The sequence below is a fragment of the Drosophila suzukii genome, chromosome 2R (assembly GCF_043229965.1).
Source record: "Drosophila suzukii chromosome 2R, CBGP_Dsuzu_IsoJpt1.0, whole genome shotgun sequence".
Lineage (NCBI taxonomy): Eukaryota > Metazoa > Arthropoda > Insecta > Diptera > Drosophilidae > Drosophila > Drosophila suzukii.
Genome location: NC_092081.1, coordinates 16,759,441 through 16,773,381, shown reverse-complemented (window position 1 = coordinate 16,773,381; position 13,941 = coordinate 16,759,441). Strand labels below are relative to the sequence as shown.

Sequence of the window (13,941 nt, the reverse complement as noted above, 5' to 3'; positions counted from 1 at the left end):
ATACCGAATTATGCATAATAAAATCCAATGACTACCTGTCGACGCCATTTTTGCTCGCAGCCAGCATTGGGTTGGGGGTTTCCTTTTTTTCGCCTCTTTTTTTGGAGGTGGAGTCAGACGTGGGCCCATAAAAAATGGAAGTAAATATGCGTGCCTAGCGGAGAGAATTTCCCCGCCCTGTGTGCACGCGTATGTTTATTGTTGCTCGCCATGAAAATGGCTCTGAAAATAAGAAATAAAAAATTTATTCGCCCCGTCGGAGGGGCATAAAACGACTATTGTTGAATCGCATTTAATATTTTCCCTCTTTATACGATGCCAGCGATACACGGTTGTTTGTTTGTCTGCTCTGTCAACAAATTGCAATGGGGTTGTTCTGTGAGGATGGGGATACAACTTTTCCAACTTTTCCGATCCACTCATGGCTTCGCTTCGATTGAGTTGCCTGACTTAACCAATCGCCTTCCTTCTGCACGTTTGTGTGCCTTGAACTTGACCATCCATACACCACTCGAGGTCCTCGAACCACTCAGCCCATTACCCATTACCCACTACCCACTACCCAGTATTTACACCTAACTACAGCACAAACTGAACGAAATCAGGATTGAGTTGCTTTAGTTTTTTGCCGCCTTTTGCCTAATAGTTTTTTGCCAAAAGTTGTGACCTTAGTTTGTAATCGCCTTCGAATCCGCTGCCGCTGTCGCCGTTGCACCACCACTGATATACTGAACCACTGATCCAATGTTCCTAAGAACCACTGAACCACTGATCCACCACCAAAGCTCTGCCGCTTTCTCAGTGCCAAGGACTAACAAGCGCTTGTCTTTTGTTTCTTTCTGCTCTTATATTTGCCCTGCAAACCAAACTAACTATGCTCCTAAAACCACATAAAAAACACAAAAATGTCTTAAACACTTGCCCCGCAAAAACACTTGACCCTGCTGTTCGAAAGGTGGAGAGGTTGTGGAGGAGCTGCAGCCGGAATTCGAGGAGGAGGACTGCTTCGAGATGGACATCGAGGTGGCCCTGGTCGCCAGTCGGCAGTCGCAGCGTGGCTCCAGTTTCACCTGGCCACCGCCGCAAGATGACAGCCACCTGGCGCCCACCGCCGCACCACTGTACATACCTCCGCCGGAGACGCAACACGTGGTGGTCACCAATCCGGTGCAGCAAGTGCCTCCCTTACCACCTGGAGGAGCCACTGCTCGACTAGATCCGCAGCCTCAGGGTGAAGCAACCGCTCCAGGAGTTCCCCAGTGGCAGAGCTACTCGGCTCCACAGCTGACCAACCGCCAATTGGCGGAGCAGGAGTCCAGCTCGGATAGCTATACATCCACCTCGACCACGACGACAACCACTTCGGAGGAGTATCAGCGAATGTATGCCGCCCAGATTCAGGCCTACCAAATGCAGGAGCAGTCTGGCTCAGAGTTCGACTACCAGGTGGACTACGGCAGCACCCAGGACTCCATTCATGAGTATGCCTCGGGTAGGAGAAGTGCCCAGGAGTGTGTGGACTCCCTGGCGGTGCCCCTGAGCACCTACAAGCTGGTCGATATGGTAAGGGAGGTGACACCCAGTCCCGTGACCACGCCCACTCAAACTCCCGCTCCTGCTCCCTCCACCCGCCGCGTTGTGTTCAACGATGAGCCCGAGATCAAGGAGTTGCCCCAACTGTCCGGCGAACTGGAGACCATTCCCGAGGCCTCAGAAGGTGTTGAGGATCGAGAGGATCGTGAGGGCCTCGTGATCGAACAGCGCTGCCAGATTCTGGAGAGCGAACGCAAGTTCCAACCCACGCCCGAGATCAAGATCGAGATTGCCCCTGTGCGCCAGATACCACCCACCAAGATACCCAACCCAATGCCCAAGGAGTGGATCAACCCCATGATTCGAGTGTTGACCACAGCCCCGGAGGTTCCCTTCCACCTGGTGGAGTGTCCTTTTCCCCGGCCCTGTGGGGACGACTTCGAAGCAGAGGCGGCGGCCGCTGAGGCCGCTCGAGCCCAAGAGGTTCCCGCTCCACCTCCTCCTCCTCCTCCACCACCAGCTCCAGTTGAGCCATCTCCTGCTCCCTTGCGGGAGTCTCCTCCCCGGGGAACCCGTCTCTCCCAGGCCATGGTTACCGCTCCCGAATTCGAGCTTAAGTTTGCCCCTCCCGCTGACCAGGGAATCCCTTTGCCGGAGGAGACGGTGCCCTATATGCCACCACCCATCGAAATTAAACCCTATCTGCGGGAGGACTATCGGCCCAAGTCGCCGTTTGTGAGTGCCCTGACCACCGCTCCCGAGCGTCCCTTCGAAGGTCACTTCGACAAAGATGTGCCCATCCACATGATCGACCTGCCCACCCCCAAGGAGCACCTGAGCATGTGTGACGCTTTGTGCACCGCCCCGGAACGTGGTTACACCCCCCTGAATCCCGAGAATGCCATGCACCGCGTGGACGAGGAGCAGAAGCAGCAGGAACTCAAGAAGAATGAATTTCAGGTGCTGGACCACGAGGAGGAGCTGGGCATCCGTCCGGAGCCACCGCAGTCGGTGGAGTTCTACGAAACGCGGAGGGATCAGCCCCGAAAGTCCTCCGCCTTTGCGGCCATGCAAGCATTCCAGCCATCCCGAGAGCCCCTGTCTTCCAACTCGGCTTCGAATGCTGGCAGCGTGGTGGCCACTCCCCGAGATTCTATTGTGTCCGCCCTGAGGGAGGAAACTGATCTGGAGTACCAGAAGTACCTCAAGGCCCAGCAGCGTAATCAGAAGAGATTGGACTACTTCCACCAGAAGGAGGAGGAGCTGTCGGGCCTCCAGGGCCAGCAGCTGACCCAGTTGCAAAGGGAACTCTCGAACCAACAGCAGAACCTCCTGAACCAACAGCAGCTGCAGCAATCCAAGTTGTTGCAACTGCAGCAGTGCGCCCAAAGCCAAGAGTTGCAGCAACAGGTGCAGCAACTCAGCCAGAAGTCGCAGCAGCAGGAGCAACATCTCTTGACCCAGCAGCAGCAACCTCCTCAACAGCAGCAGCAGCAACACTCCCAAGTCACCCAAAGAACCCAACAGCAACAAGTGTCCCATCAACAACAACAACAAGTAACCCAACAGCAACATCGACACTCCCTGCTTTCGCAAACCGAGACCCAAACCCTTCAGGCCAACGCCCAATCTCAGAGTTCCGCCTCCTACAGCTCCAAAGCGACTGCTTGCTCTAACTCCTCTTCCACAGTCCCACTTGCCACCTCAACCGCTTTCGCACCTGCTCCAGCACCTGCTCCTGCACCTGCACCTGCTCCTGTGAGCACACCTGTCCGCCCACCAGCCCTCGCTGTACAAAGTAGCTACTGCAGCACCCAGTACGATGCCCACGAACTGTTCGAGGAGACCGCCGAGGAGCTCGAGCACTCGCCGATCCTGTTCCCGCCGCCCTCCCCGCTGAGCCACCTGACCAAGCAGGGCAAAGCCGTACAGTCCGGCCTCCACAAGGCGGACAGCATCCCCAAGTACCAGCGTAACTGGACGGTGCTGCCCACCCAGAGTCCCATCCGCACTCCGGAGCCGCAAGAGCTGCGCGAGAACGTGCCGCTGGCGTTCGTGGATGCCCCCAAGGCGCCGGTCACCAGCGACTCCTCCACTGTACATAGACCCATAGCCATAGCCCAGGTTGCCCCACCGACAACTGTGGTCGCTCCCTCCCGGGAAAGGGAAAGGGAGACTCCGAAGCCACGACCACAGCTGTCGGTGCCCATTATAGTCGAGGATCGATCGGGTCCAGTAACGATGGCTTTTCAACCGCTAGACGAACTGGTGCGACCGGACCAGGCCCTCACGCCCACCAGGCCGTACACCCCGTCGCTGACCAACAAGCCGGCTCCAATTGTGCCCTTCTACCAGACGGAGGAGAAGCTGGTCTTCGAGGAGTGCGCCGCATCGCATGCCAGGAACTACAACGAGCTGTGTGCCTCGCCCTTTCCGGACAGGACACGTTCCCCGGCTCCGGGACCACCACCGAATCCGCTGAATGCCATTCGAGCTCCTAGGATGAAGGAACCAGAACCGAAGTCGACCATTCTGTCCGTGTCCGGAGCTCCTCGCCTGCAGACGGGCTCCATAACCACAGGTCAGAGCTACCAGGGTCAGCTTTTGGCCCACTCAGAGCAGAGCTCGCAGTCGGCCAGCCAGAGCTTCAGCCAGCAGCCGGAAAGGATCACGGAACAGAGGGTGGGCAATCTGAGCATCCAGCAGAGGGAGCAGTCCTCCCAGTTGCAACAGCAAGCTCAGTCGCAATCCCAGAGTCAAACACGCAGCCAAGTGGGCAACACTCAAATCGAAAGACGTCGCAAGGTCACCGAGGAATTCGAACGCACCCAAAGTGCCAAGACCATAGAGATCCGTACTGGCTCCCAGTCGGTCACGCAGTCCAGGGGTCAGTCTCAAGCCATCAGCCAGAGCCAGGCTCAATCGCAGGCTCAATCTCAGGCTCAATCACACGTTCAATCTCAGAATCAATCGGACACAGAGCGTCGCTCCTCCTACGGCAAGACGGGATTTGTGGCCAATCAGGCCAAGCGTCTGTCCTGTTTGGAGCAGGAGATCAGCAGCCTGACCAGTCAGTCCCAGGCCATCAGTGCCAGGGCCTCTGCCCTCGGAGAGGGCTGCTTCCCCAACCTGAGATCACCGACCTTTGACTCGAAGTTTCCACTCAAACCGGCGTCCGTGGAGTCCACAGTGCCTGGCTATGGAACAGCACCGGCAGCCACGGACAAGCTAATGGCACCACCACCGGGATTCCTGCAGCAGCAGCAGCAACAGCAGCAACAGAGATCCGCGTTTTCCGGCTACCAAGCCACCACTTCGGCGGTGCAGCAGAGCTCATATGCCAGCAGCTCGAAAGCCACCTCCTCATCGCTCTCATCCTCATCAGCATCTGCTTCAGCATCAGCATCAGTCGCGAGATCGTCGCAAAGTCTAACCCAAGCTTCTGCTATTACTACCACCACTAATAACCAGGCCACCACGGCCTTCAGGAGCAGCAATGGCAGCACCATCAAGCCTAATCCGGCCTCACGGCCATCCATCGCTTCCATCACAGCTCCAGGATCAGCCAATGCTACTGCTCCAGCTCCAGTTAAAGCCATTGCTCCGTTGAAAGCCCCGATTGCTCCGAAATCGGTGATAGCCAACGCCTTTAACGCTGCTGCTCCACCTGCGCCTGCGCCCGCTGTCTTCCCGCCAGACTTGGGTGATCTGAACCTGAACTCTAATGTGGATGATTCTGTAGGTGCCGGTGCCGGAGGAAAGAGCGCAGGAGCCTTCGGAGCCACCTCGGCGCCCAAGAGGGGCAGGGGCATCCTGAACAAGGCAGCCGGACCAGGAGTCCGCATCCCATTGTGCAACAGCTGCAACGTGCAGATCAGGTGAACAGAGCATCCCAGAGTTTGTTGTGTTCCAAGTTTGATGTTGTGTTTTGAATGATCCTAACCCATGATATCTTAGCCAAAGAGAAGTTCGGGTTATCCTGAGATATCTGACATTCTCCCCTATTAATCCTTGTTATATTCTTTAATCTAAGAGTTACTTGTTGGGATCAGCTTTCAACTGAAGAGCTTGATCCCCTGATACCCACTAATTACCTTGCCACTAATCTAACCCGCTCGCTTTTTGTGTTCTGTTTACCCTCGTTTTCCAGTTCCAGTTCCTCCAGGAGCTACCAGCGCTGCCAAGGTCACTAATCTGCATGCTAATCCCCAAACCTATGCCACCTTGCCACGCCCCCATCCACAGGCAACTGACTTACCCGCCCTGGAGGTGGAAAAAGAGAGCCCCCAGGAGGCTGATGCCACTTCCATGCTGGCCGAGTCCGTTGGAAAGATAAACATGGGCGACAAGACCCATGCTTTCATGCAGGAAGCCGGTAAAATCATCACCAATATGTTGGAGGCACGATTGGCCAACAATGGTGGGCAGAATGCCCCTCTCTCCCATGCGGGAAGCTCCTTGAGCCTGCGCAGCAACAGCAGTTCCAATCTCTCAAAGAGCCCGATGATTGTTCGCAAACGTCTGGATCTCGATAATTTCAAGAACCTGGATCCCACGCAGCCGGTGGCTCTTCAGCCTGTAATAGCCGTACATTCTCAGAAGGATCTGCCCTCTGAGGTGGGAAGTCAAAAGGCACAGCCACAGGTTCCTCGGGTGGAACAGACCCTACAGATGGAACTGCCTGCCCAGCATCCCATGAGCAAGATACTCGATCTCTGCGATGGCGGCAAGGCCATAGATACACCCGAACCGGTGGCCTTTAGGAACAATTTGAGACGCACTGGAGCCACTCATGCGGCCGATAGGAGATCCTACATAGAACCCAAACAGGGAGTGAACAGTGGGCCTAATGGACCCTCTGTTGAGAATCAGAATGGCAATCAGAATGGAGCTCAGAGTGGTAACCCGAATGGCAACCAGAATAGCTCCCCCACCTACAGTGTCTCTGTCAAAGCCCTGGGACCCCACAGTGAGGATCAGACAACCATGTCGGAGGAAAACGAAAGGGCAGTAAGTCAGTTGCTCAAGGAGGGTAAGCGACCCGTGTGCTGTCAGTGCAATAAAGAGATTACCTCGTGAGTACAGCTTTGCCTTTGTTCGTTACTTTGTTATAACCTTATGAATATTCTTTAAATTACCTTACTAATTTGGTTTTATCTCATTTCCGCAGAGGACCCTTCATCACGGCGCTTGGCCGCATCTGGTGCCCGGATCACTTCATCTGCGTGAATGGCAACTGCCGTCGTCCCCTGCAGGACATTGGATTCGTTGAGGAGAAGGGCGATCTGTACTGCGAGTACTGTTTCGAGAAGTACCTGGCTCCCACGTGCAGCAAGTGCGCCGGCAAGATCAAGGTGGGTTCCGCAATTACTCGAACCCTTTAAAATACCCCTAATCATATATATATTTATCCCACAATAGGGTGACTGTTTGAATGCCATTGGCAAGCACTTCCATCCGGAGTGCTTCACCTGCGGCCAGTGCGGCAAGATCTTTGGCAACAGGCCCTTCTTCCTGGAGGATGGCAACGCGTACTGCGAGGCCGACTGGAACGAGCTGTTCACCACCAAATGCTTCGCCTGCGGCTTCCCCGTGGAAGCTGGCGACAGATGGGTGGAGGCCCTGAACCACAACTACCATAGCCAATGCTTCAACTGCACGGTGGGTGTTCTTAGAAATTAGTTTTGATTAAGTTCGATATTTAATATTTTACTATCTTACCCCTAACAGTTCTGCAAACAGAACCTGGAGGGCCAGAGCTTCTACAACAAGGGCGGACGTCCCTTCTGCAAGAATCACGCGCGCTAAACCGCCGACCAGATGATTTTGTTCGACTTCAGGGATCACGCACACTAACCAACACCAACAACTATCTATCACAATCCTCGGATTACTTGGATATGAGAGCTCGCTCTCAACTCGTATCTAATGCTTATTATTGCAATTGTCAGAGTGAATAATGCGTAACTATTATTATTTCTATTTGTTTTTGAATTGTGCACACAAATGTTATCCTAATTTTAAATGATGAACGAATCACTCAAAATCAAAAACGTAAAAACGTAGCTGCAAACGACACGAAATCGAATTACATAGCTAGCAAATTGTATGCCCCATACAAACAATACACACACACCACTATTATTTATTCAAACATCGTAATCGTATAATCATAACCGAACTACCGATCCCACGCTAAATATGTATGTACTGTGGCCAGAGTTAATTTACTTAGTTGAGCCTGAAAACTGTTGATCAACCCTCAAGCCTCAAAAAGCTAACAAATCGCGCGAGGGGATTTCGATTACCCAATTTAATTCGACGACGCAATCGGAAGAGTCAGAAATGCCATACAAACGAGGTTGTCAGCAGGCAGTTGCTTACTTAATTTCTAAATTTATGTTGTAAATTATCCATAATTCGATTGTAAATTGTAAATGATCATCAGCAAGTGAATAAATTTCGAAATCTTTTTCGCGTTTAATGAGTGTGTTTTACCTGCTATTGTGAATGTGATGGTCGTAAGCGAGAATCCTAATTTACTACGCCATGTAATGTCATAATCGTTGGCAACTTCCGGTTTGCTGCGCACACGAATTCCGCCGGCTGCCTGAAAGTATGCAACAGTTTTTGTTTTCCGGCCGTGTGGCGTATACACACACACACATACTTACTTACTCACCCACACCCACACACGCACGCACTTCTACAGCAATTTCATGCTTAACCAATTTTTGTTGGTTTCATTTGAGCCTGGTATTTTATTTTTTCGGCTCTCGGTCTGAGGTGTGAGTGGGTGTGGGTGTATGTTGGGGTGTTAATCGCTGGGACTCCGAAATCCCCAGCATTTCTACCCCTCGGAAAACAAAACTTCAGAGGCCTGACGATGGCAGCAAAATTCACGCTAGATTAAGCAGGATCAGGACGTGCGGGGCATGTGGGCATCTGCCACGCCCTCGTGCGAGAAAGAAAAACAATTTGGGGTTTTGTGGCATTTTTCAACGATTTGTTGGGTTTTATTTCTCATGTTTAGTTTACGTCGCCTTGCACATTACGGTAAAGGACTTTAAGTTAGTTCTCGAGTGTGTGTTTGTGTGTGTTCTGTGTGTGTGTGTGTCGTAGCTTACATATCATTAGGGGTAGGTCTACCTATTTTTTGTTTTTGTGCGAAACGCATTCAGAAATCGAAATCGACATCGAAGTTCAGTATTCAGTTGGATATTCGTGGTTTCCGAAAGTGCGCGCCAAATTTGTCACCGTAGCGTTCCGTTGCGAGTTATGTATGGATATATCCCGGGGATACTCATACCTACACATACACTATATACTTAGTTTTTGCTCTTCCTCTTCTTCGTTTCTGGCCTGGTTTAGAGTTTAGTTTAGTTGCTAGAAATGCGTTCGAAATTTCGTATTTACAGTTCGATAGTTGGGCTGAGCTCAGAGTTTCTCGATTTTAACATGTTTTCATTTGTTCATATTTTTTTTGGATACTTTAATACTTCAATGGGTAGAGGCGTATATGTATAAATTGCAAGTATCTAGAATTCGTAATAACTACGCTGCGCATCTGCTTAATGCTTACAAAAATAAATTCAACACATTCAAGTACAACAAACATCTTATCAGCTAACGCCGCTTACAGATACAGGTTACCGATTACAAGATTACAGATTACAAGTTACGGATTACAGATAGGGGTTACATTACATTCATTTAGGAGCAGCTTGAGTTCCGTACAAATAAATACCTTTGGGTTAACGAGTGTTTGTCGTCCGTAGAATCCAACCGATGGTTCTATGGTTCGATCGCTACAGATGCGCCAATATATCGATCTGATCGAGGGCGCTGGCCTGGCCAGCTGGGTTTTGCGTTTGGGTTTGCGTTTGGCTGTGGGCCGTGCTGCCGGGCGACTGGGAGATGGTCACTATGGTCACCAGGTCCTTGCTTTTGCTCCTGGCCGCAGCTCCGCCTCCGGTGGACTCCCTTTCCGGTGCCCGATTGGAGGACTCTATCTCCACGATGGCCGAGGTGAGCAAGGTGTTCGACTGCAGCGCCGTGTAGTCCGGCAATTGCTCCACCACCGACGGCTCCGGCAGCTGCAGATCCTCGTTGGCCAGCAGCCTTCCGGACGGAGCCGTCTCGATGTTCCGCTCACTGCACACGAGGCTGGCGGGAGTGGCGTTCCTGGAGCGGTAGCTGGGCGGCAAACTGTACTCCGATCCGCCCATGCTGCTGCTGATGGTTCCCCCAGCACCGCCTCCTCCTCCCATTCCGGATCGCAAGGTGGTCAGTGGAGCCCTGGAAGTGAGTGAATCAAAGGCATGAATTATTTACACATGAGCCAAAGTCAATCCGGCTCTGTTTGCCCTCTTCGGGCATAAGAAGATGGCAAATATGTTAACCAAATGCACAAATTTGCATCCGTGAGATGGGGTCCCTGCAAACTGGTCTTTCAGTGAGTGTTCTCTATCTGAATGCACTGGGAACTTCAGTATACACTTTCCCTTTCAAGAACCACCTTATATTTTCAAGAGTCTACTCTACTATTAATTTCATCCAATTTCAGAATATCAATTTTATTGTTTAACTGTTCAAAACTTCATATGTCTTTAATTTTTAAATATGTACCATTAAGTAAAAGTACATTTCGAGAAGTTTAATGTATTTTCAATATGTATGTTTATTAATATCCAAAAATCCTCATTTACAAAGGCCACTTTTTCTCAGTGCACTCAAATGCTGGCAGATTCATCAGTATGTATGGGATATATGACGACTCTGTCCCTTTTCAAACATATAAGCCAGTGTGTGTTCTCTATATATTCTCATCTTTGTCAATTTAAATAACAAAAGGCCGCTGTGGCAATTGTTGCCATGTGCGCATGGTGATAGGTGAAAAGGAGGGGATTTCCTGGGTAGGGTGGCTTTTGAAAGGAGCTATTTTTCTGAGGTGGGGGTTCAAAGGGGGCGAACTAAACCCAAATCACAGACAATTCACACTTCAGTCGGCAGAGCACAAAAGTCAACACTCAAACGCTCATCTGCACATAATGGCCTGCCCAAAAGGGGGGCGTGGCGGAGCTTCTAGGGGCGGGCAATGGGTGGGCGTGGCTGGTTGATTTCTCAAAATTCGAGAAGCAGCTCGCACAAATTGTATGGAGCAATTTGGAGTATGTAAAATTGCATTTAATTGTTCCGACAAAGACGCCGGGCAAACGGAAACAGGAAAATAAGTCATCGTGCAGGAATGGTCGAGGAATCGGGCCTATCTATATGTCGGTGGTCTTCTATATGCTGGCCTCCATTGTCTGGGATGCGAAGTGATGTGCTGTGCATAACAGGCAATTTTCGCAGCACTTTGGTCGGCTCTTTGTTTGTTTAATTGACTTGGCTAGCAGCAAGGACAGTTTTCCGTCCTTGGAACGCAGGACCTTTTCCCATTTCCGCTCCCCTACGTCCCTGGGTTTTCCATCTTTGCGGGCTGCTTGTTATGCGGCTTGGCAGGCTCTTCAGAAGTGCGCGCGTGTGTGTAAATATTTTGCAAAATTTTCCAGAATTCTTTGCCAGTATTTCACCCTCCAAAACAACACTAACGTCATTTGAATACGCAACTCTCACTCACACACACACAGACATTAACTTGGAGCCTTGCCTTAAAGTATGCTGTGATTTCTTGCCACACACTTTGCATAAGTTTTGCTTTTTGACATACTTCCCCTGGCTGCGTCCTCTTCCTTCCGTTTCCGCTGGCATTTTTGGCTAACCTAAGTGTGCGGGGAAGCCTCGAAATCAGATTTCCCTACTGCCCTTCCTTCCATTTGCATTACACACATTATAAATATTCAAGTGCTGTGAGTGAAGTAAATTAATTTGACATAAATACGTTACGGTTTGAATGGCAATTTTGCAGAGACGACCTGCAAATATTATTTAAATACGAGTTTCAAGCCGCCTTTGTCTCCTTCTCGGTCCGTAATTTGTAGGCCATAAAAATCAACTTTTCTCATTAGCCCAACATTATGCGTTCCGGGCGATAATTATTCCAGCCGGCAGCAAACAGCCACCCGCTTTTCGGAAAAGTCCTTGTCATTTAAATTGCCTTTGTTTGGGACATGTTTTTCTCGAGGGCGGAGCGCATATCAGATTGCTCATATATATTGGGGGAGGATTGGCTTATCTCTTCAATTAGTTGCCGAATCAATTGGCGAGTGTTTGCTGCCATCATCAGGCAATCTTTTGATTCGAGTCATCCCTTCGAATGGTTGAAAATCGAAAATTCACCCCTCCCCCCGAAAAGCGATGTGTCAATGTTGACACCCTTGGAAAACCGCACAAAAGCCAAACCGCCGGAGCAGAGTCACCCCCAGATCCCAGATCTCGTATATCGCATCCCCAAATGTTCCTTGGTAGTCTGGAAAACATTTTGCGGTTTGGCAGGCGCCAAACTTTGCAAATAACTCACGAATGGCGGAACGGAGCAGTCGGTTGAGAAGGTGGATAAGGGGGGTGAGGGGAAGGAGCTTTCAGGGAGGATTGCGGCGGAAACGGAAGTACTTACCTCAGCAGGCTGCCCGCATGAGATCGATAAGTGGGCGGCGGCGAATTTCCACGCACCACGCCGTTCTGGCGATCGCGGTCCAACAGCAAAAGTCTGTGGGAGAAAAGCGGAAGGGATTCGGGTGAGTAGCTGTTGCAGTTGTGTGGCACGACAGGAAAAGGGCGGCCAGCAAAGGGTTAAGGGTGGGAAAATGCGGATGTGGACACTGGCAATAGATACACTGAGAGGCATCCTTGGTAAAGCAGCCAAAGTCTTTTGTTTGCCAAGTATAATTATAACACAGCTAGCTAATAGCTCTCTTCAGGTTATGTTTATATCATACTCTTAAAAAAACTATAAATGTTACGATCAAAGTGAAAGTTATGATTCAGATTTAATGAAAAGTTAAATTTTTATTTGTTATGCCAGTCCTGAGTTATTAAAACTTGATGTATTTGTATCCAAAAGTTTAATAGAAGGACAAGATGTAAGGATTAATGGTAATAATAGTATTAAATTTACAGATTCATAGCTAATAAAAAAATATACTGTTGGTAAGCCTGCATTTTTATATCTTTATGTATTTCTTTAAAAGGCTTAAAAAGAGAACATAAAGTTAAGATCAATGGTAAAAATATTTCAATATTTACTGATATGAAGGTAACGTTTAATTCCATTAATTAAAATAAGATGTGTACCAGAAAGTTTTTAATGTTACTAAAGTATTACTACTGTAGCTCAGTGAAAACATTTTAATATACTCTTAAGAGTGATTTAAAGTTATTAAATATTTTTAATCAAACTTAGAGTTGCTACTGATTCTCCCAGTGTAGCTACAAATCGCTCTGGCCGCTGCATAATTATGCATAATGCAATTAATTGCGCAAGGACATGCGAGTGGCGGCCAAAAGCCGCAGGTTCGCCACCAACTGCTGTCCTTGCGTGTAATTTATGCACCAGCAACTCTGGTCCTCCGTAACCCCACAGAACCCATGGAACCCATAGAGTACTCACCTCAGCCGGTACTCCTGCATGCTGGCCTGGTACGAAGGCGGCGGTGGGCGGTGCTGGAACTCCGGATAGAGCAGTCCGTGCGGCGCTCCCCCGCCCCGGCTGCAGGGCCTCCGGCCGCACCGCCCGAGGTCCACGCTGGTGCCCAGGCCGATTCCCAGGCAGCTCTGGCCACCCGGCGCCGTCATCCGCCAGGCGGCGCCACTCACCGTCACCAAAACGACGCCAACTCCTGGAATAGCAACAAAAAAAGAGAGGGGAGGAGACGCAGTTAATTTCAGAGCTAGAGTTCGGTTAACGCCCCCTTTCCGATTTTCCATTCAACTTTAGAGGCTTTAATTAGCCCACTCCCAACTCCCAAGGGGGCGTGGCCCGCAATTACAGTCCCACTTAAAGCCCCAAATCCGCAGCCTAATCATGCCCAGCCGACAGCCCAACTTTCACTTTTACTCCTGCCGACCAAACGGGCATTCAGTGGAGCATGTCATCATGGCAAATTTGCCAGCTAGGCATACGATTTTATTAGCGAAAATTGTCATGAGCGTTGTGACATCTCCCCACAAAAGCCAAAGACCCCAAAAAGACCTCGCCCATCATCGTGATGACTGCGACGACGATGACGATGATGATGGTGATGGGACTCCACCATGCCATCCACCATTATGTTAGAGCTGTACATAGTTGGAGATTTGCTGACTGGCTGCCTTGATTGCCATTAAATTATGTAAAATGCTGCCGCACATATACTGTGAGTGTGGACTGGAAACTTTTCGGTAATTTCCGCCGAAAATGGCGCAATGTCACGCTTCGCGAGCGCTAAACTAAACGCGCCGGCAATTGATTAGACGTCGCACACACAA

At 50.3% G+C, this 13,941-nt stretch overlaps 2 protein-coding genes across 23 annotated transcripts in view; one reads left to right on the top strand and one right to left on the bottom strand.

Moving 5' to 3' along the window:
* Zasp52 (Z band alternatively spliced PDZ-motif protein 52) overlaps window positions 1-8,017 on the top strand; it is a 60,700-nt gene extending 52,683 nt beyond the window's left edge. For 8 of the 22 annotated variants that reach the window (XM_017085129.4, XM_017085132.4, XM_017085130.4 and 5 more), the window contains 4 exons: window positions 956-5,411; window positions 6,704-6,887; window positions 6,955-7,194; window positions 7,264-8,017. In XM_017085129.4, the coding sequence (XP_016940618.3) occupies window positions 956-5,411; window positions 6,704-6,887; window positions 6,955-7,194; window positions 7,264-7,341 (4,958 nt within the window). In that variant the 3' untranslated portion in view covers window positions 7,342-8,017. Of the gene's footprint in view, window positions 1-955; window positions 5,412-5,683; window positions 6,609-6,703; window positions 6,888-6,954; window positions 7,195-7,263 lie in introns of all 22 variants that reach the window. The other 14 variants (XM_017085142.4, XM_017085145.4, XM_017085147.4 and 11 more) reach the window with 5 other exon arrangements.
* A 500-nt stretch (window positions 8,018-8,517) lies between these two features.
* Window positions 8,518-13,941, bottom strand: part of LOC108017699 (uncharacterized) — a 38,430-nt gene continuing 33,006 nt past the window's right edge. The window contains exons 5-7 of the mRNA XM_036813954.3: window positions 13,085-13,313; window positions 12,092-12,184; window positions 8,518-9,831 (exon numbers count right to left, since the gene is read on the bottom strand). Of these exons, the coding sequence (XP_036669849.3) occupies window positions 9,342-9,831; window positions 12,092-12,184; window positions 13,085-13,313 (812 nt within the window). The 3' untranslated portion in view covers window positions 8,518-9,341. The remainder of the gene's footprint in view (window positions 9,832-12,091; window positions 12,185-13,084; window positions 13,314-13,941) is intronic.